The sequence below is a fragment of the Gouania willdenowi genome, chromosome 4, assembly GCF_900634775.1.
Source record: "Gouania willdenowi chromosome 4, fGouWil2.1, whole genome shotgun sequence".
Classification (NCBI taxonomy): domain Eukaryota; kingdom Metazoa; phylum Chordata; class Actinopteri; order Blenniiformes; family Gobiesocidae; genus Gouania; species Gouania willdenowi.
Genome location: NC_041047.1, coordinates 42,814,816 through 42,841,303, shown reverse-complemented (window position 1 = coordinate 42,841,303; position 26,488 = coordinate 42,814,816). Strand labels below are relative to the sequence as shown.

Here is a 26,488-nt window from a genome sequence, read left to right as displayed (position 1 = left end):
TTGTCCTGGATTGTTTACTGGGTGATAAAGGGAGGATAACTAATATATCAATAGGAAAATTGGCAATTATTATAGTTGGGGTATCAGTGGCAGCCAAGGTTATCCTTAAACATTGGAAAACTCCAATCGCCGCACATATTAAAGAATGGGCAAACATGATAACAAAAATTGCCTCATATGAATGCATGCTAAATAGATTAAAAAATAAGGACAGCACATCAGCTTGGGACACATTTTGGTCCTACATTACTATAAACACGTCAGGAGGAGACGTGATTCCAACACTGCTTAATTCCGTCCATTAGTATGGTGATTGATTATTATTATTTTATTATTTTTACCTTGTACAAAAGCCCCCATCCATGAATGCATCTATGCATATGTACAGCTGCTTTATTGAGTGTGGATTGTGATTTTGTAATGTACCAAGAAAATGTTCAATAAAAAACTTTAATTACAAAAAAACAGGCTCGTTATGCCTGGCTCGGTTTGCGGACCGCGCGCACTCTAAAGGAGCACATTGGTGTTTGTACTCGGTGCATTCACCGATGCATTACCCGCAGCCCAGTTGCTTCAGCGCGCACCATTAACTCACTTGCAGCGTGGAGCGAGAGAGAGAACTGCACTCTGTGACAAAGTGCTCAGCCGCTTCGTCCAAAATAAGGTCATCCATACGCACAAGCACGGATGCGACCATACAAAATTTTCACTCGCGCACACTGAAAATATACTCGCATTTGCGACCATTTTGGTTGTAGTCTCGAGCCCTGCTGTGACCCAAGAAAGGTAATAAATTCTAGTGTCACCTGAGGTTTTTTTTTCTTGTGCCACGCATGCCGCTGTGTACAGCTACAGTAGAAGTTCAAAGTAATAGCCTATGACGCTATCACTCGTTGGGAGCTTTGTGACCTTGTCGGTCGGAGGCTGCGGTGTCTCTTTTGGTTTGACTCCCGGTGCGGTCTAACAGCGCTTGACTCTCCTGGTCAGTGTTTGGAATAACGGCGTTTAAAATAACGGCGTTAGGTAACGGCGTTTGTTTTTCAGTAACGGGGTAATCTAACTAATTACTTTTTACACTGTTACAACGCCGTTATCGTCACTGAGCGTTAAATGCGGTGCGTTACATGTATTGATTGAATAAACTTTTTACCGAAAGCATCCCCGGCTTCATACTCAGCTGTTGTGAGGAGGCGGGTTAAAAACAAGGTGAGCGATTATGATTGGCTAAGGCGACGTGCCAGCACACGCGACACACACACATGCGACACACGCACGTGGCACACACACACACACACACACACAATTACTACAGATTTGATGAAGCAGCAGAGATGACAAGCGTGGAGCAGTCTGATGAAAAGTTGTCACTTTTAAGATGGCGATACAAACACTACTTTATATTAATTATGGTCACGTGAAGTGTTCATTATATCCAGCAGTGAAGACTTTGTCAACATTGGTATCAGGGTCCTGTTAGCCTGGTGTGAGTGCCGCACTGCTTGACACTAACACCCGTGTTTAATTAAACTCTGCTTGGTTAAACGACATGTCCGCCCTCTTCCCCAGGCTTATTGGTGCTACTATCTGTCTCCTTTCCTCTTAACTGGAAGTTTAATGGTAGCCTTTGCTGGTGAAGGTAGCGTTAGCATCCCTTCTCCCAGTTTGCGGTGTTACACACTTCTCGACGCTAACACTCGTGTTTATTAATTCAATTCTGCTTGCTTAGATGATGTGCTCGCCCTCTTTCCCTGGCTTATTAGTGGTTCTGTTTCTATTCTCCAGTTAACTGGAGGTTTAACTGCAGCCTTTGCTGGTGAAGGTAGCATTTGCGTCCCCTCTCCCAGCTTACGGCGTTGCAGCTTTCACAGAGCAATATATATGAGACGTAGCTCCCAGCTGACTGTCTGACTATTTCGTTGTGTTAGAGGTGTGTTCTCCTCTCTCCTCAGCTTACATGATTTGACAATTAAGCTGGAACGCTAAATAGCCTTGTGTTAAGCATAAGTCACTGGTGCTGTGTGACATGTGTCTGCTGTGTAGGTGGTGTTCGCACCCCCTTCCCTCAGCTTATCGCATACAAGTGATCTAATTAGCCATTCACAATGGAAGGCTCCCATTGTTGCGCTACCTGTGGTGCCCTCTTTGAGGCCAATGCACTTAGCTTTCGAGAACTTTTTGCCGTACCTGAGGGGAAGACACATACGGGTGGTCGGACAACACCTGAACAGTCTTTCACATAAACCACCAAGAGGGGTCCAGGTCTGCCCGTCTGTCACAAGTCTCCCATCACCTTCTAGGTGGGCTGCCCCCTGTCTGACCCATCTGCGGGCCATGTATCGACTCCCTCTCCCACTTTTTGTTAGATATAGGGTCCTAACAAAGGCTTTGCTCTCTCCAAGAAGTGTTTATCTCGCTGGATTGTAGATACTATTCACCATTTGTATCAGGTGTCAAGCCACCCGATACCATCGGGTGTGTGTTGTCATTCTACCAGGAGTGTGTCTACATCTTGGGCTGCCCTTAAGGTAGTGCCCCTGGAGGAAATATGTGCTGCTGCCTCATGGATGATGCCATGCACATTCTCTAGATTCTGCAATGGTGATGTCGCTACTCCTCATCCACTGGGCATGGCTCTTCAATCTTTGGAAAAAAAAATTCAGTAACAAATAAGTGGAACTCCATAACAAGTTGTTTTACTTGATTATCAATAACATCATGATCAGTTCCGATAACTGACGCATCATTTCAATAAAGATTGCTTACTTTAATTTGGCATGGCTAAGTTTGTTTCACTCCCTGTGTGTTTATGAAGCTTTTTAAGCTGCCGTTGGAGAAGGAGGGTCAGGTGGGCGGTCCCATACTTGCCCAGGAGGAAATGAAGACGATATTTGGCAGCATCCCGGACATCTATGACGTTCACACCAGGATTAAGGTTGGTTTTCCACTTTTCAGTGTCATTATTTTCAGTGTTGGACAAGACTGATGAAGAGTTTGTGTTTTGTTGATCAGAGCGACCTTGAGGATCTCCTTAGAGACTGGACAGAGAACCGCAGTGTTGGAAACGTCTTTCTTAAATATGTGAGTTTGCTGCTCATAAATCAACTACAGTACTTTAACTCATAGTGTATTCACTTGTATTTTATTTGATTACATTGATATTTTTCTTATTTGAGCCATATCAGTGGGTTAATGCATTTTCTTTGAATAGCATACAGGTTTAAACCAACATTTCTCCTATGTCCAAACGTTCTGTATATCTGTGTGAGCCTTTTCCTCACTGGTCCTTACCCTCTTCTTTCTATGTGCAGTCTAAGGAGCTGGTTCGGGCCTACCCCCCGTTTGTCAACTTTTTTGAAATGAGCAAAGAGACCATTGTCCGGTGTGAGAAGTCAAAGCCACGCTTCCATGCTTTCCTTAAGGTACAGACTTTTGTTTCCTCTTCACAACAAAGAAAGTTTATCACTGTCCTCTTTGTGAATAAATGATTACCAATTTTGATATACCTTGACTAATTGTGTTTATACAGTGGGGCAAAATAGTATTTGGCAGCTACAGCTATTTGTATTGGTGCAGAAAATAAATATTTGGTCAATAACAAAAGTTCAATTCTTCACAAGGTTTGCACACTCTGTAGCTAATATTTCGGTTCATTCTTCTATGCAGATCTTCTCTAGAGATGTGATGTTTTGGGGCAGCCCCGACTCCCTTCACAGATTTTCTATTAGGTTTATGTCTGTGTTTTTCAGCATTTTTCTGTGTGCTGTGTTTGTCTACTTTCTCCATTTTTACATCGCTACAATACATTAGAATGATTATCAAAGTTAGGAACGCTAACGAAGAGATATCTCCGTACAGACGGAGATATCGCTTCCCTGTCACAGACACACACACACCCGCTTACCCGTGCTGCTGCTGCTGGCGCTATAGTCCAGAATAGGGATCGCATTGTGTCTGTGCACTTATTAATTCACTTGCAAATAAGCTCTTGATTCAAGGCAGGCAGCTACTACGATGAGCAGAGTAGACCGATTGGCACGCAGTTACTTCTCAGCTGTTAGCTGTGACTTCAGCTGTTTTGACGGAGCTGGAAGTGGGGGAGGGGTATGAGCTTTATTTACATTTTTATTTTAATGCTGACATTAATGAGTACAGACAACATAAGCCATGGGTTTCTTACAAAAGGATGGTGGAGGGAGAGCACTGGCCGTGTAGGCGTGTGTAATGGCATCCACTACCCGATGGATAGCCTCTGTTATGACAGGGCTCTGCCCCTCCTCGAGCTGCCATAGCAGACAAACAGCTGGCCACATCGGCAAATGCTCAATGTAGCGTTAATGTAAGTCTCCAGGGCCCAAACTGGGCACAGCAGTTCTGACACCTCTTCTGACGCTGGTATTAAGCGTGCCAACCGGATCAGCTGATTAACGTACTAGGGTGACAACACCTTTGGGAGAAATATTTGGCCACAATGTGACCCCAATCCCCTCAAGATGCCACTTCAAACATGTGTCTTCCACTGAAAGAGGATGTAGCTCCCCAACCCGCTTAGTCGAGACAATGGCTAAGACATACGTGGTTTTCACCGACACCCACTTGAGCTCCACTTGTGCCAAGGTTTCGAAGGGATGTCGACCCAACGCCTCAAGTACCAGGGGCAGGTCCCATGCCGGGGCCCTCTGAATCCTCGGAGGCCGGAGCCTTAAGGCCCCTTTTAGGAAGTGGGTCACCAACCGGTGGGAGCCCACCGTGGCCGAGTCCACCAGGGCATGCCTGCTGGAAATCGCGGCAACAAAGATCTTCAGCGTGGACTGCCAGCGACCACTATCCAGGAGGGACTGAAGGAACCCTAGGATAGCAGTCACCGGGCAGTGGACAGGGTCCAGCTGCCTGTCTGCACACCAAGCGGAGAACCTCTTGAGGTTGTTCTCATATTGCGTTCTGGTGGATGGTGCCAACGCGTTCAAGATGATGGCTCTTGCAGCATTGTTAGTCATTCACCAGTGGGTTTGCCCCTGCAATGGCCAGGCCCATAATTGGAGACGCCTCGGGTCGCGGTGCCAGATCTGACCCCCCAGCTGCGAGAGGAGATCTCTCCTGCTGGGGAGGCGCCACGGCTGACGGAAACAGAGCCTGCACAGCAGAGGAAACCAGGGCCTCCCTGGCCACTGAGGAGCCACCAGCAGCAGGCGGTGGCCCTGCTCGGAGACCCTGTGTTGTGTTGGCAGGATCAAGGGCAGAGGGAAGAAAGCGTAGAGCAACCCTTGTGGCCAATCGTGTGCGAGGGCAGAGAAAGAGAAACAGAGGGGGCAGTGGGTTGTGACGTGACTTGTGACGTGCTGACGTGGTGACGTATCAATCATTTCCTGTTTACGCTCTACTGCTGCTTGCAGCGTTCTACTACTGTGTTCTGCTAACGCTAATCAAACTTGTTGTCATTGATATTCTAGCCTTGAAAACACTTGTTTTAATTTTTTACCTAAACTGTTTCACACATATAGGACTTCAGGAACTTAACTCTATTATTTCACCCTCCAAACCATCGACCTGCCTTTCAGATCTGATCCCAACTAAGCTGTTTAAAGAAGTGGTTCCCCTGGTCTGCCCATCTTTGTTGGAGACAAGAAATATATCCCTATCAATAGGCTACGTGCCACAGTCCTTTAAAATAGCTGTAATCAAACTCTTTCTCAAAAAACCTACTCTTGATTCCAGCACTTTAGCAAACTACAGGCCTATATCTAATCTTCCTTTTATTTCAAAGATTCTTGAGAAAGTTGTGGCGGCTCAGCTCTGTGACTTCCTTCAAAACAACAGCCTGTTCGAGGACTTACAGTCAGGTTTTAGAGCTCAACACAGCACAGAGACTGCTTTAGTTAAAGTAATTAATGATCTACTCTGGGCTTCAGATGAAAGACGACTCTCAGTGCTGGTTTTATTAGATCTTAGTGCAGCTTTTGACACTATAGATCACTATATTCTACTAGAGAGATTAGAGGAATTACTTGGAATCACAGGGACTGCCCTAAACTGGTTTAAGTCCTACCTATCTGATAGGTACCAGTTTGTACACGTGAATAATAAGTCTTCTGTGTACACTAAAGTAAGCTATGGGGTTCTTCAGGGCTCTGTGCCAGGTCCAATCCTCTTTTGCATCTATATGCTCCCCCTTGGTAATGTTATGAGAAAATACTCTTAACTTTCACTGCTATGCTGATGATACCCAACTGTATGTATCAATGAAGCCAGGTGAGACAAATCAGCTTTCTAAATGTGAGGCCTGTCTAAAGGACATTAGGGCCTGGATGGACCAAAATTTTCTTCTTCTTAACAGACAAGACTGAGGTCATTGTACTGGGCCCACAACACCTTAGAGAAACCTATGCTAGCCTAACTGCCCTAGATGGCATTACTCTGGCACGAAGCACAACTGTTAGAAACCTTGGGGTTCTATTTGATCAGGATTTATCCTTCAACTCTCACATAAAACAAACTTCAAGAACTACCTTCTTTCATCTCCGTAACATTGCTAAAATCAGACCTATCCTGTCTCAGAGCGACGCCGAAAAGCTAGTCCATGCTTTTGTTACCTCTCCACTGGATTATTGTAATTCTCTTTTAGTAGGCTGCCCGAGCAAGTCGCTTAAGACACTTCAGCTGGTTCAAAATGCTGCAGCACGTGTACTGACTAAAACTAGGAGAAGAGATCACATTACTCCTGTATTAGCCTCTCTGCATTGGCTTCCCATAAAATATAGAATAGAATTCAAGATTCTTCTTCTCACTTATAAAGCCCTAAATGGACAGGCACCAGTCTATCTCAAGTAGCTTGTAGTGCCATACAATCCCCCCAGAACACTACGCTCTCAAAATGCTGGCCTACTCATTGTTCCATTTGTCTCTAGAAGTAGTATAGGAGGAAGAGCTTTCAGTTATCAGGCCCCACTTCTCTGGAACCATCTACCAACCACGGTTCGGGGGGCAGACACCCTCTCTACCTTTAAGGTTAGGCTCAAAACATTCCTCTTTGGTAAAGCTTTTAGTTAGGAACCAGCTCATAGCTCATAGTTAAGATGCAATAGGCATAGACTGCCGGGGGGGTCTGGCACGCTCGGTTGGAGAGAGGTTGGAGAGGGCGTTAAGAGAGAGGTCATTTAGGTTAGAGAGGGACCGGAGAGGGTCCCATTCCTCTCTAACACTCCCTCTGTCTGCTTCTTCCCTTGTGTGTTTGCTCCTGTACTCCTTCTGGCTTTTGTCTTGCAGGTCCGTGGGATCCTCAGTGTGGAGTTACAGAGTCTCAACAACTCTGTCTCCACCCTTTCCTCTGCACACACCCAACACAGCATAACGTGGATGGCTGTTCATCATAGGAATGGGATCCACACAAGGTTCCTGCTGCTTAACAGAAGGTTTTCCTTGCCGCCATGATGAATTCATGTTGGGTGTGGGATACATATGTATGTGTATATACGTATATATGCATATGTGTGTATCCATAAAATGAAGAGTCCGTCCTTAAGACTGCTCTACTGTAAAGTGTCTTGAGATATCATTGGTTATGATTTGGCGCTATACAAATAAAAGATTGATTGATTGATTGATTGATTGATTGGGTTGCCTCCTCCGAGGCGAAGAGTTCTATCACTACGTCCCCGAACAGTTCTCAGAGGTGTTGCACCACCTCGGGGTGGAGCCTCCATTCGCCAGGCAGGGGTCCCCTTCGAGAGAGGAAATCCACCGCTCTGTTCAGTTTCCGCGGCACATGCATCGCTCTCAGGCTGGCCAGCCGGGGAATAGCCCAGCGTAAGAGACACTGTCACTCAAAGTAACTGCCGTGACCTGGTGCCACCCTGGTGGTTTATTTGTGCCACTGCCGACATATTGTCCGACCGGACCAGAACGTGCTTCCCGTTCATGAAGGGCATAAAATGTTCCAGGGCTACGTGAATCGCCCGCAGCACCAGCACATTTGTGCCTGATGCTGTCCCGGGCCGACCACAGGGCTCGCACCATCCGCTTCTGCCAGATGGTGCCCCACCCTGCCGTTCAAGTGTCCACCGTCAGTCTCTCTGTGGGACAGAATGGCACCAAGGGCCACACCCCCAACCAGAAATCTCTCTACCCACAGGGTGAGAGATCGGGCGCACCTCCAGGTAACCATGACCACCCGATGCCTGTGTAGCCTGGCGTCCAGGTGGAGGCTGTTGATTTATATCTGGAAAGGCCGAAGAGCCAGCAGGCCCAGGGGGATGACCTGTGATGCCGCTGTAAGTTTGCCTGCTAGGCACAGGAACTGAACATAAGGTAGTTTCCTGCCTATCCTGAAATGGGACCGAGAGGAGAGGATGTCGTTCACCCGTCCAGCTGCCAAGCTTGCCATCATGGTGATCGCATTCATGTTGATTCCCAGATGTGTCACCTGCTCGGAGGGATTCAGACAGCTCTTCTTCATGTTCACCCTTAGCCCCAGGCGGGCCACATGGGCCAAAGGCCGGGCTGTATCCTTGACTGCCTGAGTATGAGAGGGCACACAGACCAGCCAATCATCGATGTAAGGAAAAACCTTCAGCCCGTTTTCTTGTAGAGGAGCGAGGGCAGCAGCCACACACTGAGTGAACACCTGGGGAGAGAGGGACCGTATGAAGGGCAGTACCCTGAACTGATAGTGGTGCCCAAGAAGGCAAACCGCAGAAACTGCCTGTGGTGTGGCACAATGGGCACATGGAAATATGCATCCTGAAGGTCCACCAGGGTGAACCACTCACCTGTTGAGTCTCCTCAGGTCCAATACTGGTCGAAGGCTGCCGTTCTTCTTTGGAACCAGAAAATAATTTGAGTAGAACCCCCTTGGTTGAAGCAGGGGGTCTATGGGCTCGATGGCACCCTTGGCCAGGAGTGTGGACAACTCCTGGCTCAGAGCCAGGGCTTTTGCCGGGTGGTGGATGCCGGTAAAAAAGGGCCCGTGTCGAAACTGCAAGGTGTAGCCCTGGGTGAGAGTCGACAGCACCCAGGCATCCTAGGCTGCCTCGGAGGCGGGCGTGTAGGGGGGCGTAATCTCGTCATCTGCTCTGCTGGCTGTTCGTAAGGGGATGGCTACTAGATGTTGACCTCTGGGGCCGTTGCCGAGGAGCGGTCGCTGAGGCCCTGGATCTGCGAGGGGCTGCTCTTGAACTCTGGAGACCCGCCCACTGCTGCCAGGTCACCCCTGCCTGGGCGGAGCGCTCCAAGGCTTTGAGGGCGGCTGACCTGAACAGCTCCCCTGGTTCCACTGGAAGAGAGCAGAGAACTCTTTGTACGCATCTGTCAGGGGTGACTGTGCTAGCCACACCTGCTGCCGTGCCTGCACTAGCGTCGACATCAGACGCCCTGTCTCTCTGGCTATGAGGGGGAATGTCTGTAGCGAGGCATCACTGAAATCTATCACCGATGCGTCTACTGGTGCTTGTGTTAAGGACCGTGTAATGGCGTCTCCTCCAGCCCCTTGGAGGACGAACACGGGCTTGCAGCTCCAACCTGTAAAGGTTGCGGGGCTGCCAACGCCACGGCTCATTCCGGGTTTTCGTTTCCACGTACTTCACGGGACTAATGACTGAGCGACCATATGTGCACGAGAAGATTCAAGTAGAAGATCCACCGGTGACACCGGATATTATAGACTCCGGGGGGTCACTCAGGGGTCACAGGGGACTCTGTTGGTATAGGTGCTTGACCAGTGCATATGTGAGACGTAGATATCCAGTGCTAAAGCACCGCCTCTGGCGGTCAGTCGGGATGAAATTGAACTAGAACTAAGATTTACTCATCCTCTTCTTCTTTTCCTACTCCTGCTTTAGGTTCTGGCAGGCTAGACATAGCAAAGGCGCATTACTGCCCCCACAGGTCACAGATAGAAGTATGGATTGCTCACAAAAAAAAAATCTTTTGAGACGGATTTGTAACGCGATGAGAAAACACATCGAGTTTAATCTTATCACACCCCTAGAACCAGCAGTAAAGGTTTAGGACTAACCAGTGGGGGCAAAGTCTTTTGTTGAAAGACATTTTTAAACTATGATTCTTAATTAAAAACTTTGTAATTAATGATACTAAAATCAAACTCTGGTGGAGCTTTTTAGTCGTAAAACTTTATTCTTTTACTGTTAAGGACTTAACGGGCAACTTGGGAACGTTATTTCATTATGTACATGTTATGCACATAATGGTTTGCACACTTAGTAACGTCATCAGTAGGGTAAAACTAACCTGTCTCACGACGGTCTAATCCCAGCTCACGTTCAATTATTATGACATAATAATTTGTCATTATGTTATGCACAAAATGACAAAATGAAAAATGATTCATTTAAGGATTCAAGGATTTTAATTTGAATGGATTTTGGTGACTGAATCAATGAAAATAATAATCAGCTTAAACACCGAAATAGTGTTTATTATTTTCATCACTGACTGCTGTACGTTTTGCAAACTTTCCAAAACCTTTTTTTCATGTAATAAAATAAAAAAACTTGGTACAGTACATTCCAGAGAAGTGGAAACGAACAGTGCAAAAATAGTTATAATATCTGGCATGAAATACTCAAATCAACTGATAAAGTTGATGAATTTTGTTTGTCTGCATAGCAGTTCATAAATTTGGTCAGGTGATGTTTTCTGTAGCGCCGCTTCTAGCCCCGCATCCTCTACCTCTGAGAGTGGTCGACTGTCGACTGTCCACAATTAATTTATCCAGCAAGTTTGTTCATTCATCAGTCATGGACTTAGTCATCTTGTCCAGTGTGGATTAGAAGCACTGCCTGCTTGGACTAGGACCGTTGTCCGTGCTAGCTGCTACATGTTTAACATTAAGGTGCTAGCTGCGACATGTTTAATATTGAGGTGGTAGCGGAGGCTAGAAGAGCTCCAGTGATCGGCAAACTCTTTCTTGCACAATTTTCACACAACTGGGCTTTTGTTTTCCATCCAGTGTTTTTTATTTAAACTAAAATTAATGCTCACAAAGTACATCAACAACTTCTCCTCAGGATTTTCTGTTTCTTGTGTTGTGGTCTGTGCATCAGTATTATGGGTATACCAGGTACTTGTGCAGGGAGAAAGTTCTGCGCTGTTTAAAGTGTCAAAAAAAATTAACTGTTATATTTTTGTAATTAATCGCAATTAATGCTATAATTTTTCAATATTTCAATTCAAACATTTGGATTAAGACTCACACATTTTGCCTCGATTTTTTAATTAACCATGTACACTTTAACTTGCAGATCAACCAGGCAAAGCCAGAATGTGGCAGACAGACACTGGTGGAGCTGCTCATCAGACCAGTACAAAGACTGCCCAGTGTGGCTCTTCTGCTCAGCGGTAACATCCTCCCGTCACCTCTTACCTTTCTCTGTTCAGTGTTCTATAACCTCTGCCTGTCTGCTATCTGCCCTGTTTTTTTTCCCTCTGATGCAGATATTAAGAAACATACGTCAGATGATAATCCAGATAAGATCACTCTGGAGAAAGCCATCGAGTCTCTAAAAGAAGTTATGACGTGAGTGACTCCAAGTGTGATATGCAATATCAAATATTATGCGATTTGATCTTTGACTTCATGTTTTGCCTTTTTCAATTTGTTTGCTGAAAATAAATGACCTCCCTTTTCCTCTATGGGGTCACAGGAAGTAATTTCTATAATAAAAAAAGTCTTCTATTATTTTAGTAATATGATTTATTTATTATTTAAGTTGTGATATGAATTGTCATATCAAAGGAACTTACAGATCTGGGAAGTGCTGCAATAATCACTTTCTTAAATGATTTCAATTATAACAGATCTTTGAAAACATCACCATTTTACAATGTTACAATTGTCAGGCATATATTTTGAAAGATTGTATATTTTTATTAACAATTCTATAGATCTATTAGGTTGTGCTAAAACCTATTCATACAGTTTTGAAATTATTTTCATGCAGCCATATCAATGAAGACAAGAGGAAAACTGAAGGCCAGAAGCAGATCTTTGATGTTGTTTACGAAGTTGACGGCTGTCCTGTAAGTTGTGTACCGTTACTTCCATCGGCATGTTCCACTATCTCCTCATGTAGTTCAGTGAGGTGGATACAGATTACTTACATTTCTGAATGTTTTTGAACTACCAGGATAGCTTTGGCTCAGTTTGTGTATTTCGGTGCCTCTGTAGGCCAATCTGCTGTCGTCCCACCGCAGCCTGGTATACAGAGTAGAAACCATTGCTCTTGGAGACCAGCCTTGTGACCGTGGAGAGAACGTCACACTCTTCCTCTTCAATGACTGCCTAGAGGTGAAAATTACATCACAATATGTACACGAGACCTTGCACCTCTGTGTGTAAACCCTCAATCTAACACACAAGCTTCTACTCAAACTGCTTTTGTTTTGTTTTTTTTTTACTTATCAATGTGCAACTTGTCTGCAGTATGATTTTGTTCTCCACGTGTTTGAAAGAAAGACTGAGGGGGAAAATCTCTTTGCTTGAATAAAAGCGTGCACAGTTATTGACTTGTTTTGAAACTAAATGTCAACAGCAACAAAGGACACACAAAACAAGGGTTTTGGGAGACTCAAGTGATCTGTTCATATTTCTCTGCCTTCAGAGAATGTCAGTAGTGATACATAAACTATATTGATTTTTTTTTACACATTTACTAATTCCTTTACTGATCTAATCGAGGATTCAATCCTTCCATCACAATCTGTCCAGCACATCCCACAGATGTTTAATTGGTGCTGGTTTTTGTTTTCATCGAACAAATCAGCCTTTGATCTGTTTTAGAATTCTCCTGAAACATACTGGACTACACTTCCTTCAATGGGACGATTCAAAAAACGTTGTTTGTTCCTGGGGCAATTCACTTTCAATTAGGTGCCCTCTGTCTCTAAACTAGGTGTTAAAGTAGATGTGTGAACACAAAATTTCAATGCACAACATTGTCCAATGGATCACACACACAAATCCACTTGAGTGTCCTCACTTGAACTTTTATTAGAAGGATTTAGTCCTGCCTTAATCACCCTGTCACATGACTGTTGTTTGTGATTTTAAGAAAGAGACCGATCTCAGCGCACTGAGAGGTGTTCATTCAATACAAACTGCTGCCCGGTGTATTCTGACACACTTTTAATTGTAGGAACACACACACTTCTGTGTTCAACAACCCGCTGAAATAAACAGAAATGTTTAATCAGACTCTCCATTCACCTTGCAGATTCACGGGCTGAATAAACACAGTTCTTAGGATAAACAGGATTAGAACCAACTAAGCTCTGGCACTAGCACCTAAGGAAAACTTGGTTCTTTTGGCTAAAAATGGGTAACCGAGAGACGCTGACTCCGCATTCAGAGCCGGTAGACTCGAGAATTAGACCAGGCACGGTCGGTGAGCCAAATAACTTCATTTTTTTAATTTGCACATAAGTTTGCAAATGCAACTGAAATACTCACAATATAGAGCTTTGTCACATAGAGCTGCCTTTTAATTTGTGAATTATAGGTAGGTAGTTTTAAGGTAAGGGTTTTAATGATGAAGAAATGTTTTAAACAAATGTTTCTACAATACAGACAGTTAAATGTTGGTTTGATATATTGGTTAAAGTTGTTTTTGTTATTATTATTATTATTATTATTATTATTATTATTACTACCAGTATTAATATGAGAAATAAATATTGTAAATTGGAACATTGTGAGATTTTATTATTTACCCTTTATTAACACACAAAAGTACCGAAAATCGGTACCGTTGAGTACTGATACCGATTCACAGGTACTGACTATCGGGTCAAATGTAAAAGGTACCCATCTCTAGTTAGATCTGATCAAATAAACTGAACCAAATACATTTCGCAGTCAGATGCAGAAAATTGTGGGAGATGCAGTTTTTTTTATTGCACAAACGAAGCTTGGCACCATCAGGAACAAACTAGTAATGCTTTGATTTTTTACGAGAAACATATTTTATGTCTAATAGTACTAGTACTATCTACTTGTAAATTATCTACTAGTAAACAACCAAATTGTTTACTAGTATCTACTTGTAAACAACTAAATTGTTTACTAGTAGATGATTTTGTTTTACTAGTAAGGTTTACTGGCGCTCGAGTGCATCAAACATTTTTTTTGTTTACTAGTACTAATACTACACTCAAAATCTCGCTAGTAGTACCAGTAGACTGTTTTTGTCATAGTAGTACTAGTAAAGTCAAAGAGTCACCACAAGTAGTACTAGTAGACTGTTTTTGTGTCATAGTAGTACTAGTAAAGTCAAAGAGTCACCACTAGTAGTACTAGTAGACCCAATGCAAATGAAGTATGAGGGATTATAAGCAAATCCAGCTCCCTGATTGGTTGTAATCTTTTCTAAACCCTGAATTTGCTTTACCCCGCCCCCTTATAAGGCTGACGAGTAGTACTAGTGACACTTTTTGCTTCAATGGTGAAGTGTACTTGTGCTCTAATAAACTTAAACTAATTACATGTAAGTACCAGTAGAGTGTAATTTTGATATGACATTTAGGTTCAAATGGCTTTGTATGCACGTCTTATTGTTTATGATCATTTAATTTTGGCTGCTTCTGCTCACTGTAACATATCTCAAACACTTTGTGAATGAAACAAAACTCTCAATGCGTTTGGACTTCCTCAGCAGAGCTAATGACTCTAATCAGCACTTGGCATCTAAACTCCCACAGTCTCATTATTACACTGAAACCGTCAGCCAGCAGTTCAAGGATCTGCAGAGGTATAAGACCACAACACGCCCTCAGAAGTCCAGTGGAATTGAGAGCTGATTAGACAGGGCTTGACTGACGAGTGAAATGATCACCTAAATGTTTTTATTGTGTCTTAAATGTAAACAGACTAATGGTTATTTATTGTCAAAGCAAGGACAATGTCTTTTAGATTTACTTCAAAAGTTGTGCGACATAAATGCAGCGTGTTTATTATTCTATATATTCTTACAGCCATTAACTTTGTGTTTGAGCTGTCTGTGAGGGTTGGCTGTTGGCAGACTGAGGGAGCAGGGTTAAGAGCGGATGGCCTTCACACTCTCCTCCATCATCAGAAGCCATTGATTACCTTTTACATCGATATAATTGCTCTTATCCTTTTCCCTCACTCTGCCAAAATAACATTGACCTACAGCACTTTGTAGTGTTGTGTTTTATCTCCAATCTCCATCGCTCTCCCTTCTCCATCTTCCCCCTCAGCTCCTAATTAATGTGACATTAATGAGTTGCATTGTTTATTTCGATGAAGGCATCATTGACTTATTGCCAAGTAACCAATAGCAGCATCTCCCACTCACTACCAAAGACTCATCGGGTAAAAGTTGTCTGATTTATGGGTGTGTGTCTTTGCAGATTGCAAGAAAGCGACACAAAGTGATCAATACTTTTAAAAGCCCGCTTGGACAGACGAGGCCTCCGCCCCCCCTGAAGCACATTACACTGATGCCGCTGTCTCAGATTCGACGGGTGCTGGACCTGCAGGACACTGATGGTACTGCACTTTCTTTCACAACCTACACATAGTGCAACTTCATATGCTCTACTACAGTGTTTCCCAAACTTTTCACAGTCCTGTAGCCCTTCAGATATTTAACCTGAAGCCATGTACCCCTACCACTGCACACTTAAAAAACATAATACCGTAACTTTCACTTTTTGAAATATAAATCTAGTTAAAATAAAATGCAGTATAAAAATATCTGAGCTGGCCCACTTTGTCACTTCATGCACTAATTCTAGCCACAATAAACATGATCAAAAGCTAATTCTAAAAAGAAAAAAAAGAGTCTGGAGCTACAAAAATTTGTAAATATTAAAATTAGGTCACGACCCAAAAAGATTGGGAACCACTGATGTAATGTCACGTACAATGTAGCCCTACAGTGAAATTTATCTCTGAATTGTACCTATTTTGTCGAGGAACAATATATATTAAAAAATAATAATCTATAACGAAGCGTAGTCTTACACCAGGTAATGTGTAATTTATGGCAATGCATGGAGGCTCCTGACTGCTGGTCAATTTATATTCTAGTTAACAATTACATGTTTTTATACATGTACCTTCTGACAATTTGCATACCCCACTTTGGGAACATAGGCTCTAGTATGCTGTAAGATCTGTTTGTTTTATTTCTACACTAATGCAATCTGGTTATGAATTTAAACGCTTCTAAATTCTCATCACCTCACATATTGGTTACCGGTTTGTTTTGATAATGATGGCTGTGTGGATTTACTTTTCCATGAATATAACTTTAGTCTCTGTATGTCAATACTGCTATTCTGAAGAAAGGGTTGACTACTATTGTACATCCCTGAGTGACTACTTACTAGGGTTGCAAAGGGAAGATCAATTTCCACGAAACTATGATCAGAAATTTTGAGAATATTTGAAAATACAAACTTCCTGGAAATTGTTCTTTGGAATTACTGTATTTTCCGTATACTACTCTATTGGCTGATGAGGGCGCCAATCAGATCATTGGTGATCAATAGGCTTGCTGCAACAGAGGAGGTTAACGGAGTTTCTCGTGTATTTTGTTTAGTTTGAACTGATGAGTTTCTATCGACTCAAAGCAAAGTCCATCATTATTTTTTTGTGGTAATTTTTTATTGTAACAGGCTGATCCTCCATCACTTCTTCTTACTGTGAGCTTCTCCATCAGCCTCAGAGTCTGGACCTGATCGCTCCTACAAAAACCTACTTTGAAGATTTGAACACTTTGTCATTTATTATTTCATACTATTACAAACTGCCTGAGATATCTTGGATGTTAAAATTTATTGTATCCTTTATTTTTTTTCTCTTCCTGCTGTAAATGCAATGCAAAGCCCATAGCCTTCCCTATTCCAGAAACTTAAATTTATTATTGATTTTTGCATTTTTATTGAGGAAAACTCCTTGTTTTAGGCATAGAGAATGAAAACAAATATATAACAGACGTTTGACTTCTACAGTCACTCAGACACGGTCCTGCATATGAGCCATGTCTCATCCGTCCTGTTACTAAACCTGTGAGTTTATCACGTTAACCACAAAAACTGAAGCTCCTTTTCGAACGTTGGTGTTTACGGAGATGTTCATTGGCTGTACAGTCACAGTTCAGTCATCCAACCAGGAGTGATGGTCACAATACTACACTGCTCCACCTCCGACAGCCGCTTTCACTGGACAAATGTGTGAGTTGACGAAAAATCCACAGTGTTCTGCAGTATCGACCGCATCCTCAACTTTAAATATAAAAATGTGTGCCTTTATGATGAAAAAGACAGTAAATATAAAAATATGCGTGATTTCAAATAACTATCATATATAAACATAAATTTTAACATTAATGAAAAACAACACATTTAACGTAATGTTTCAACCAGTGTTAATTATGTTGACTAAAAATATCATATTTTTCGTTGATTGCATTTTTTTTTGTGTGAAAATAACAAGACTTTGACTCATTAAAAAGACACGTGAATGATAATCCAATCAAAATGTGTTGATATTATTGTTAACTAATAAAACTAAACTAGGATTTTGTCACGTGACAAAATTCAATTTAAGCTCATGTTGGTCATGTGATCTTACACAATGATCACAACAATGTCTGTGTATTTCCAACTTTAATCCCATATCAGGTTGATCAATAATTGAATCTTTAAAAAAAAATACATAAACTCTCAAATGTTATTTAGTTGACTAAAACTAGACTACAACTGAAATAGTCCTGATGACTACATTTTGACTAACACTAAGTTGCATTTAGTCAAAAGATAAAACTAACTAACTAACCCTGCTTGCAAATTTGCAGGAATTTTTAAAGTTGGAAACTTTCCATTAAAATTAATGAGAAAAAACTTGTTAATTCTAAAAAAAAAAAATTTAGAATTGAAGGTTGGCCCTTAACACGGATGTTCAATAAAATTTTAAAAATGTTTTAGCTTCATCTAAAATATTAGCATCAGTTTTTTATCATTATTACAAATGTCCAGTTTGTTTCAATAGATAATTTATAATTATTTGCTATTTTTGAACATTCCCATAATTCTTGAGCTTAAGCATCTTTGGAATTTTAGCAGAAATTTTCCTCCCCTTTACCACCCTAGTAATAACAGTACATGTAAGCTGTTTTGATCCTTTCTGTAAATGTTAAGGTATCACAACACACCAAACCAAGATAATGTCAATTCAATGAAGGAATTTAAATTTAATTATTTGAGGCCAACACACAGTTGTATTATGCACCTTTTTAAAAGCCTCGTTAGCTGCCAACGGCTCTCTTTCCTTATCCAGCACTTGGAATTATTTGCAGGACAAAATCTATGGCAATTTTAGTTCTTCAAGTTAATAATGAAAGACAGATCAATTAGTTATTTGTTCTTGTGACGTCCTTTAATGATCTCACAGTTTTCCTGCAGTTTGTATCGCTGGACTTACAGCAGGTTTAGTGCTGCTGTCCTGGACAAAATATAAAAAAAAGAAAGGGGGCCCTCACAACTGAACTTTATTTTTTAGTTTGAGAAAAGACAATCTTTGCTTTCTTGTCACAACTTCTCTTGTCTCTTATCTCCAGCCAACAGCACTCTTCCACTCTTTTATTTTCTATCTGACTATTTATCAGTGAAAAGTCTTCTGTGTTTCCATCTGTCAGATTGTGTCAATGCTTTCGCACTGGTGGTTCGTCCTCCGACCGAACAGGAGAACTTGTTGTTCAGCTTCCAGCTGGCTGCTGAGGAAACAGTGAAAAACACCTGGCTGCGAACGCTCTGCCGCCATGTGGCCAACACCATTTGCAGAGCTGATGCGGTGAGAAAACACAAGTGCAAACACAGTTAAAAGAGAATTGGTGAACACTTTGATGATTATATCAGACACTTTCTTACTTATTGTGCTTTTTTAAGAACTACAGTTGAAAGAACAGCAAAAATAAAGGAGTGGTTCATAAATTGGTTGGCTTTTATTGTTTTATAATTACAGTTTCACTGTTGTTGGCAAAGTTTGTTGTGAGTTGATGAAGCTCAATGTTGACGAACTCCACCTGTTAGTCTTGCTAAGGACGAAGCCTTTGGATGAGTGTGCAAATACTGCTGCAGTTAGTAGAGAAAGCAGCAGGGGGCGGTCCTGTCTTCTGCTCTGCCTGCCATCACACAGCTGCATTTCTAATGCTTTTTTTCTGCCAACTCTGCAATGTGAATACCGATGAGATGGAGCTGGGCTTGGTAAATAGTCCTCTGCAGAATCACAGAAAGGAGAAATCAGTGTCGTGTGAAGCCGGCAACTTGACTGACAGCTACAGACGTGTGTCCACACGAATGCCATCAATTGATTTACTTCTGGTCCTCTTTTGTTATGCCTCGTTAATACAATTATTGATAAAGGCTTGTTTTTCTAATAACAGGAGGATTTGATTCAGTGTACAGACCCAGACTCTCTGCAGGTCAGCACCAAGGACATGGACAGCACTCTGAGCAAAGCATCCAGAGCTATCAAAAAAACCTCCAAAAAGGTAACATCATGCAGACAATCAGCGTTGCTCTTTTTGTCGCCTGCAGTTACATTTACTCATCATAACCTACCTACCTGTTAGGCTCTGTGCACACCTACTCACCATTTCTTCCTGTGCATTCACAAATATTCATGCCCACACAAACTTGTTTTAATAAGATTCTCTGTTCTCTGACACAAAACATAAACTACTTGAAGTTATTTTTTTTTATCTCTGATACTACACGTGTTATCAGATTGTTTCATGAGTCATGTCTGTTAACCATTTATTTTATTTCAAAAAATATAATCTTTGGCCCTGTAGATCGTAAAACTGCAGGAGACTATAATTGTTTATTGATAAAGACTTAGTGTTGGCCTCATTGATCAATAAATCAGAAATAATTTGCTAAATAAAAAAGATATAAAAGGTTGAAATTGCCGCTTGAAAGTTTGACTTTCACTGTAAACACTCTCCTAATGACATTGTCTGAAATTTTTGGTGCATTGCATTGCGGGATGTGGAGTTTTGTTGACAGATCATAGAAGTGTTTTTACGTCATTCTTGTGATTTTTTTTTTTTTTTTTGTGTTTCTTCATTAGACAAGGAAGACAGTGCTTGGTTTCACTCCATTTTTATTCTAGTTTGTTCCCAGTATTCCCTGTGATATCACCTCACTACACCACACATTCAATTTAGATCTTTCCGTGTAAAACCCAGAATTAACATCCTCCAATTCTTAAACTTTCATTGAAAACACCAGAAATGTGTTAAGTCACTTTGGCAGAGTTCTTGGAGCAAACGCAAGAAATCACAGTAACAATGAAATCAGAACACTTCTATATTTCCGTCTACAGGACTCGACGTTCCACAATGCAATGCACCAAACCTTTCCAACAATGTCAGTGTTTTCAGTGAGATGAAAAACTTTCAAGCTTTTACTTTTTTTGAGTAAATTATCTTTTAATTTTCTGTTCTATGAAGCCTACAATTTGTCTTTATCTGGTAAAACTTTTGTCTCCTGTTTCTGAATGTTAACTTATATCCCACAATAAGCTACAACTGACATGTACAGTAGGGCAGAAAAGTATTTAGTCAGCCACCAAATGTGCAAGTTCTCCCACTTAAAAAGATGAGAGGCCTGTAACTTTCATCATAGGTATACCTCAAATATGAGAGACAAAATGAGAAAAAAAATCCAGAAAATTACATTGTAGGATTTTTAATGAATTAATTGGTAAATCCCTTGGTAAAATAAGTATTTGGTCACCTACAAACACGCAAGATTTCTGCCTTTCAGAGACCTGCAACTTCTTCTTTAAGAGACTCCTCTGTCCTCCAGTCATTACCTGTATTAATGGCACCAGTTTGAACTTGTTATCAGTATAAGACACCTGTCCACAACCTCAAACAGTCACACTCCAAACTCCACTATAGCCAAGACCAAAGAGCTGTCAAAGGACACCAGAAACAAAATTGTAGACCTGCACCAGGCTGGGAAGACTGAATCTGCAATAGGTAAGCAGCTTGGTGTGAAGAAATCAACTGTGAGAGCAATTATTAGAAAATGGAAGACATACAAGACCACTGATAATCTCCCTCCAGCTGGGACCAAAGTAACAAAGGATACCATCAGTTACACACTATGCCGCCAGGGACTTAAATCCTGCAGTGCCAGACGTGTCCCCCTGATTAAGCCAGTACATGTCCGGGCCTGTCTGAAGTTTGCTAGATAAAATTTGGATGATCCAGAAGACGATTGGGTGAATGTCATATAGTCAGATGAAACCAAAATAAAACTGAGTTGCATCCAAAGAACACCATACCTACTGTAAAGCATGAGGGTGGTAACATCATGCTTTGGGGCTGTTTCTCTGCAAAGGGACCAGGACGACTGATCCGTGTAAAGGAAAGAATGAATGGGGCCATGTATCGTGAGATTGTGAGTGAAAACCTCTTTCCATCAGCAAGGGCATTGAAGATGAAACGTGGCTGGGTCTTTCAGCATGACAATGATCCCAAACACTCCGCCTGGGCAATGAAGGAGTGGCTTCGTAAAAAGCATTCTTCAGATCTCAACCCCATAGAAAATCTGTGGAGGGGGTTGAAAATCCGTGTTGCCCAGTGACAGCCCCAAAATATCACTGCATTAGAGGAGATCTGCATGGAGGAATGGGCCAAAATATTAGCAACAGTGTGTGAAGACTTACAGAAAACATTTGACCTCTGTCAGATGAACTTTTGTTATTGACCAAATACTTATTTTCCACCATAATTTGCAAATCAATTCATTAAAAATCCCACAATGTGAGTATCTGGATTTTTTTTCTCATTTTGTCTCATAGTTTAGGTATACCTATGATTAAAATTACAGGCCTCTCATCTTTTTAAGTGGGAGAACTTGCATAATTGGTGGCTGACTAAATACTTTTATGCCCCACTGTAGAAGGCTTTCCCATTCCCACACTCATCAGTTCTGTCATTGGAATATTTAAGTGATTTCCTAAAAATGAAAGTAAAAATAATATGCATATTGTCTAATATTTCACATTTTGGAACAATTGGCAATAACTTTGTTGATTAGAAAAGTGCATGGAAGTAATCACTGTAATCAGAAATAAAATGTCTTAATCCTCAACTCGTGCACGTATGTAAAATAAAATGTTCTACATTTTAGAACATGTTAAAAATGAAAACTTTGAGGGGAAGAAAAACTAAAATCTTCAAATGAAACACTGCTTCTGTGAAAACAAATATTTCTTAGAAATGTGTTAATAGCTTTATTGTTTATTTTTTTCACCCCACCGTCAAACTTACTTGGAAAGTTCCTCACCAAATATGTGATTAAAACAAAAAACCAACACACACAAGCAAACATTTCAGTCTCAGCTGTCAAACTGTGGCCTGTCGATCAAACACAAGGAACCAAAATGCACATTAGTTTTAAAAGCTTTGTTCTCTCTTTGCATCGACGGCCTGGCTTTTGGGAACCACTGCTTCATTCTTCTTCTATGGTGTATTAATGTGTTGTTGGAGTTGGATATAAGTTTGAGTTTGGAAAGTGACGCTGATGAAATATTTAATGATTAGATTAGGCTAAGGTTATCAAATTCATCATTCATTCATTCATTATTTTTGTTTATTTGTTTGAGGTGTTAGATAAAGAACAATGTAACCTGAGCATTTTATATGATTATTATAATTTTTTTTCTGAATATGTAAATAGTACAAGGCTTCCTGATTGCTATTTAACAATTTATTTCCACAACATAATATAGAAATGAAAACTTTTAAGGAAGCAAAATAATAGCACAGAAATGGATTAATACAATTAATATATATATATATATATATATATATATATATACACATACATACATATTCACATTCACATTATGTAACTCCTTAGAACTGAAAAGTGGTTTTTAAATGGAGCACTTTTTTTTAATGAAGGGAGTTTTTATTTCAAATAGCTGCTACATGTGCTTCTCTGCTCAGAAGAAGAACTGAAAGTTTTGTTGAGAGGGAAAAGTGAGATAGCAGCTCATCTTCATGTACTGTTAATTGTATGAAATGTCTACATGTTCTATAAAGCCGCCTCCTGACCAAAGTTAACCTTCCTATCTGCTGTCACTTTGATTTGTGTGTTAGGTTACCAGAGCGTTTTCCTTCACCAAGACTCCGAAGCGTGTGATCCAGAGGGCGTTCATGGCCAACAGCACGCCCGATGAGAAGAGCCAGATGCTGAGTAGTGAGAACCGATTGGGCAGCAGTTCCACACTGGCTGTAAGTTCTGCTACTTCCTGGTTTGTTTCAGTGGGGATGATGGAAACAACCAAACTACTTTTGTCCTTCTAAGTATTGGTCTTGGTTTATCCTGTGAGCTGGTGTGGGTAGTAATGGGGAATTAACCATCTATGCTTTGTAAATCTGTCCATTTCTCTTTTTATTTTTTTTTTCCATCATAATGGGATTTCATTTCATCTTTTGAACAAGATGAAAGGTAATCTCTAGGGCTGTAGTCAACCAAGGAAATGGTTGGTCGACCAAAACTTTGGCACACATAGCGATTCGTCGAAAAAAAAAGGAGAATGAAAAAAAAAAAAACACAACAAAAAATGGAGAATGAATGATCAGGTGCAGAGGAGGACGAGGAGAAAGAAAAAGACTAATATTTTGTGGTGCAGATTTGCTTTTAAACATAAACCATTTATGATATGAACCTTATTCAAGCTTTGACCAGAACCCGACAAAGCAAAAGTGAAACCTACAGGTCCGACAGACATTATGTATTTATATCCGTGCCCGACCTGAAACCGACAATTAAAACCTAATTTTTCCTCATACAAATGACATATTTGTTTTTTTAGTGGTAAGCCTGCTTTTATTAATAAACAATGTCAACATCAGAGCAGCGCACGAGGAAACAATCACATGTCAAACACAGGTGCACAGTGTGCCCCGCTGCGCCAGAGACAGCAGTGGATTTATTTACATAATCCATGTATCAAATATAAGGATAATCCATGTTTTTGTGCAGAAAAAGGATTGATTTAACAGTGGATGCTTGTTTAAAGCCTGTCTTAATTTGTTCCCTCTCTGCTCTGATCTGCTCTGAGGACAAAACACTGCGCAGTAACACCTGAAACGCAACACCTTTTTTTTTTTTTTTGCAGCCGAGCACGCACTCACACAGAGCTGTTGCTGGACATAGAATCATGTTTAGGCATTAAATACATTAAATTGATATTTAATCTTTATCACCTTTATAAGTGCATTGCAATTTTTTTTTTTTTTTACGGTATCTAAACTGATATCATTGCTGGTCGACCACGATGGCATCAACCAATTAATCGACTTAATGACCAAAGCCCTAGAAATCTGGTGATGTGAGAACCACTTACTGAAATAATCCTATCTGTTCCCAGTTAACAACACAAATCAGGCCTTTATGTCTCCAAAAAGCAGGTTTAAAAGACATTTAGGTTGTAAATTAATAACCAAGGTTAATCTTGAAGTTGTTGTTGAGGGTAACTTGGAGGCCAGAGCTTGTAGAGAACAGAATAGCTTGGTAGCTGGACTGAGTTTTGGAGGTCTGTCAAAGTTATTTACAAAAAGGCATTTCTGTGAGTTATTTCATTGATTGCCCTCACATATGTAGGGCCCCATGAAATCCATGTTAACGGAATTGCAGATGTAATCGACCAATGAAAACTGTTGAACGTGGAAATTGACAGAATGTGGATGAAACGCCGTCACCGTGTGGCAAGGAACGGCCCCCCTCTCGTTCTGGCTGCTTCAAGCACCAGCCCTGTCTCAATACTCACACTGCACCCTATGCTCCACTATGAAGTGTGCACTTGTTAGAAGTGCACGAAGGGTTGGGGTGCGCAGGTTACAAGTGTGCAAAAATTGCAGAATTGGGACAATACGGTTTACGTCATCAATTTGTACCGCTGCGTCATTCTGCCCAGGTTTCTGCTTCACTACATTACAATCATATCTTTCTGAACATGGTTACATTTGGTTTTATGATTAGTATTTAGGAGTAAAATATAAATCAAATAGGGATGTATATTCTGTTCAGTTTCTTTATTGGATTAAATGGTGATCATACTGAACAATTATAAAGAAGTGGTTCACAGTTATTCTCACTGTTCAAATACATTTTAAGAGTTTCTACAGGTAGTAACAAGTCAGATTTAAGGTTTTAATGCTCAGTTGTTCTATTTTTAATTTCACTAATAACGATGCATTTCCATATTTCATTTAAGATTTGTAAACATTCCATCAAACAGAGGAATGAGGAAAATTTCAATATTCAAAAGAAAATTGTACACAGCAGGAAACTTTGGAGCAAAAAAAGTGTACAATTTCAGCCAAAAACTGCAGCTTAAACTTCATAAAAAGATACAGTCCATGCAATCAACATTTGCAAAAATAGAAAAAGCCTTTTATTTCATGGTCAGAAACATTTAAAAGTACACCAAATAAAATTGGTAATTTCGTCAGGCCCTGTGGGGAAAAAAAAGTAGTTAATGTGAGTTGATCCACATACGTTAAAAGAAATGTATATTGGTTATTAGTAATTTATTTGAAGTAGCTACATAATTTTGATTTTAAATGTAGAGTGGGTAACTAACTGGTATCTGGTAAGTTTTTATAGTTTAGTTTTTGTACATCCTAAGTTTATTTTACAAGTCTAAAATTTAAATTGGCTATTATATGAATGATTGCACAAACAAAGTTATGAAATTGTTAGCATAGAATGTCCGTAAATACCGGTGCATAAATCACCGGAATGCTTAATCAGATAATTATGCTTTTTTCCAAGTAACATAGCAATCTTGATTGTATTTACACATACAGTGCACAGCATAAGAAAAGTTAAAATATTTTTTCGGCACAGGACCAACAGACGGATAAACAAAACCCATGCGATATCAGTGACGTCGGTGTAAAACCTCTATACCGCAAAGAATTATGGGTAATATGCTTCGCCGAAATCCGCTTGGATGCAGGCTTCGTCGAAGTGTGGATCAGGGGCGCATAGGGGGCGGGGTGAAAGACCACTCTGGAGAATTGGGACACCCTACGCACTCTCACCCTCATTGAGAACCCGCAAACGAGGGGCGCAAGAGTGCAAGTGCGAGTATTGGGACGGGGCCACCGTCTAAACTGCCAAAAAACTACGCAACTCATCACTCACTCTAAACTACAGAGTCACCAGTGCCCGTTTAACTTTGAAACCCATTTCTTTTGAAGCGCTGAGCGGCGCTCCGTGAAAGCATGATCAGCTTCACCTGCTCAGAGTGTTTGAAAAACACATCTCATCTAATCAGTTGTTATGGACGAGACTAGCGATGTCATGGTCTGTAGAGTCTGAAACATTGTAGATTAATGACTTCTGATACTGTAAATTATTCTGGCCCCTAGTGGTGAAAAAACTGATGCATCCTTGCGTCCATTTGTTTTTGTAAAAT

The 26,488-nt window shown here is 41.0% G+C and overlaps 1 protein-coding gene across 6 annotated transcripts in view; it reads left to right on the top strand.

Moving 5' to 3' along the window:
• ect2 (epithelial cell transforming 2) overlaps nucleotides 1-26,488 on the top strand; it is a 74,523-nt gene that overhangs the window by 34,130 nt on the left and 13,905 nt on the right. For all 6 annotated transcript variants that reach the window (XM_028444297.1, XM_028444296.1, XM_028444294.1 and 3 more), the window contains 11 exons: nucleotides 2,813-2,932; nucleotides 3,010-3,078; nucleotides 3,309-3,419; nucleotides 11,253-11,349; nucleotides 11,446-11,527; nucleotides 11,952-12,030; nucleotides 12,179-12,298; nucleotides 15,379-15,517; nucleotides 18,672-18,826; nucleotides 19,419-19,526; nucleotides 23,157-23,291. In XM_028444297.1, the coding sequence (XP_028300098.1) occupies nucleotides 2,813-2,932; nucleotides 3,010-3,078; nucleotides 3,309-3,419; nucleotides 11,253-11,349; nucleotides 11,446-11,527; nucleotides 11,952-12,030; nucleotides 12,179-12,298; nucleotides 15,379-15,517; nucleotides 18,672-18,826; nucleotides 19,419-19,526; nucleotides 23,157-23,291 (1,215 nt within the window). The remainder of the gene's footprint in view (nucleotides 1-2,812; nucleotides 2,933-3,009; nucleotides 3,079-3,308; nucleotides 3,420-11,252; nucleotides 11,350-11,445; nucleotides 11,528-11,951; nucleotides 12,031-12,178; nucleotides 12,299-15,378; nucleotides 15,518-18,671; nucleotides 18,827-19,418; nucleotides 19,527-23,156; nucleotides 23,292-26,488) is intronic.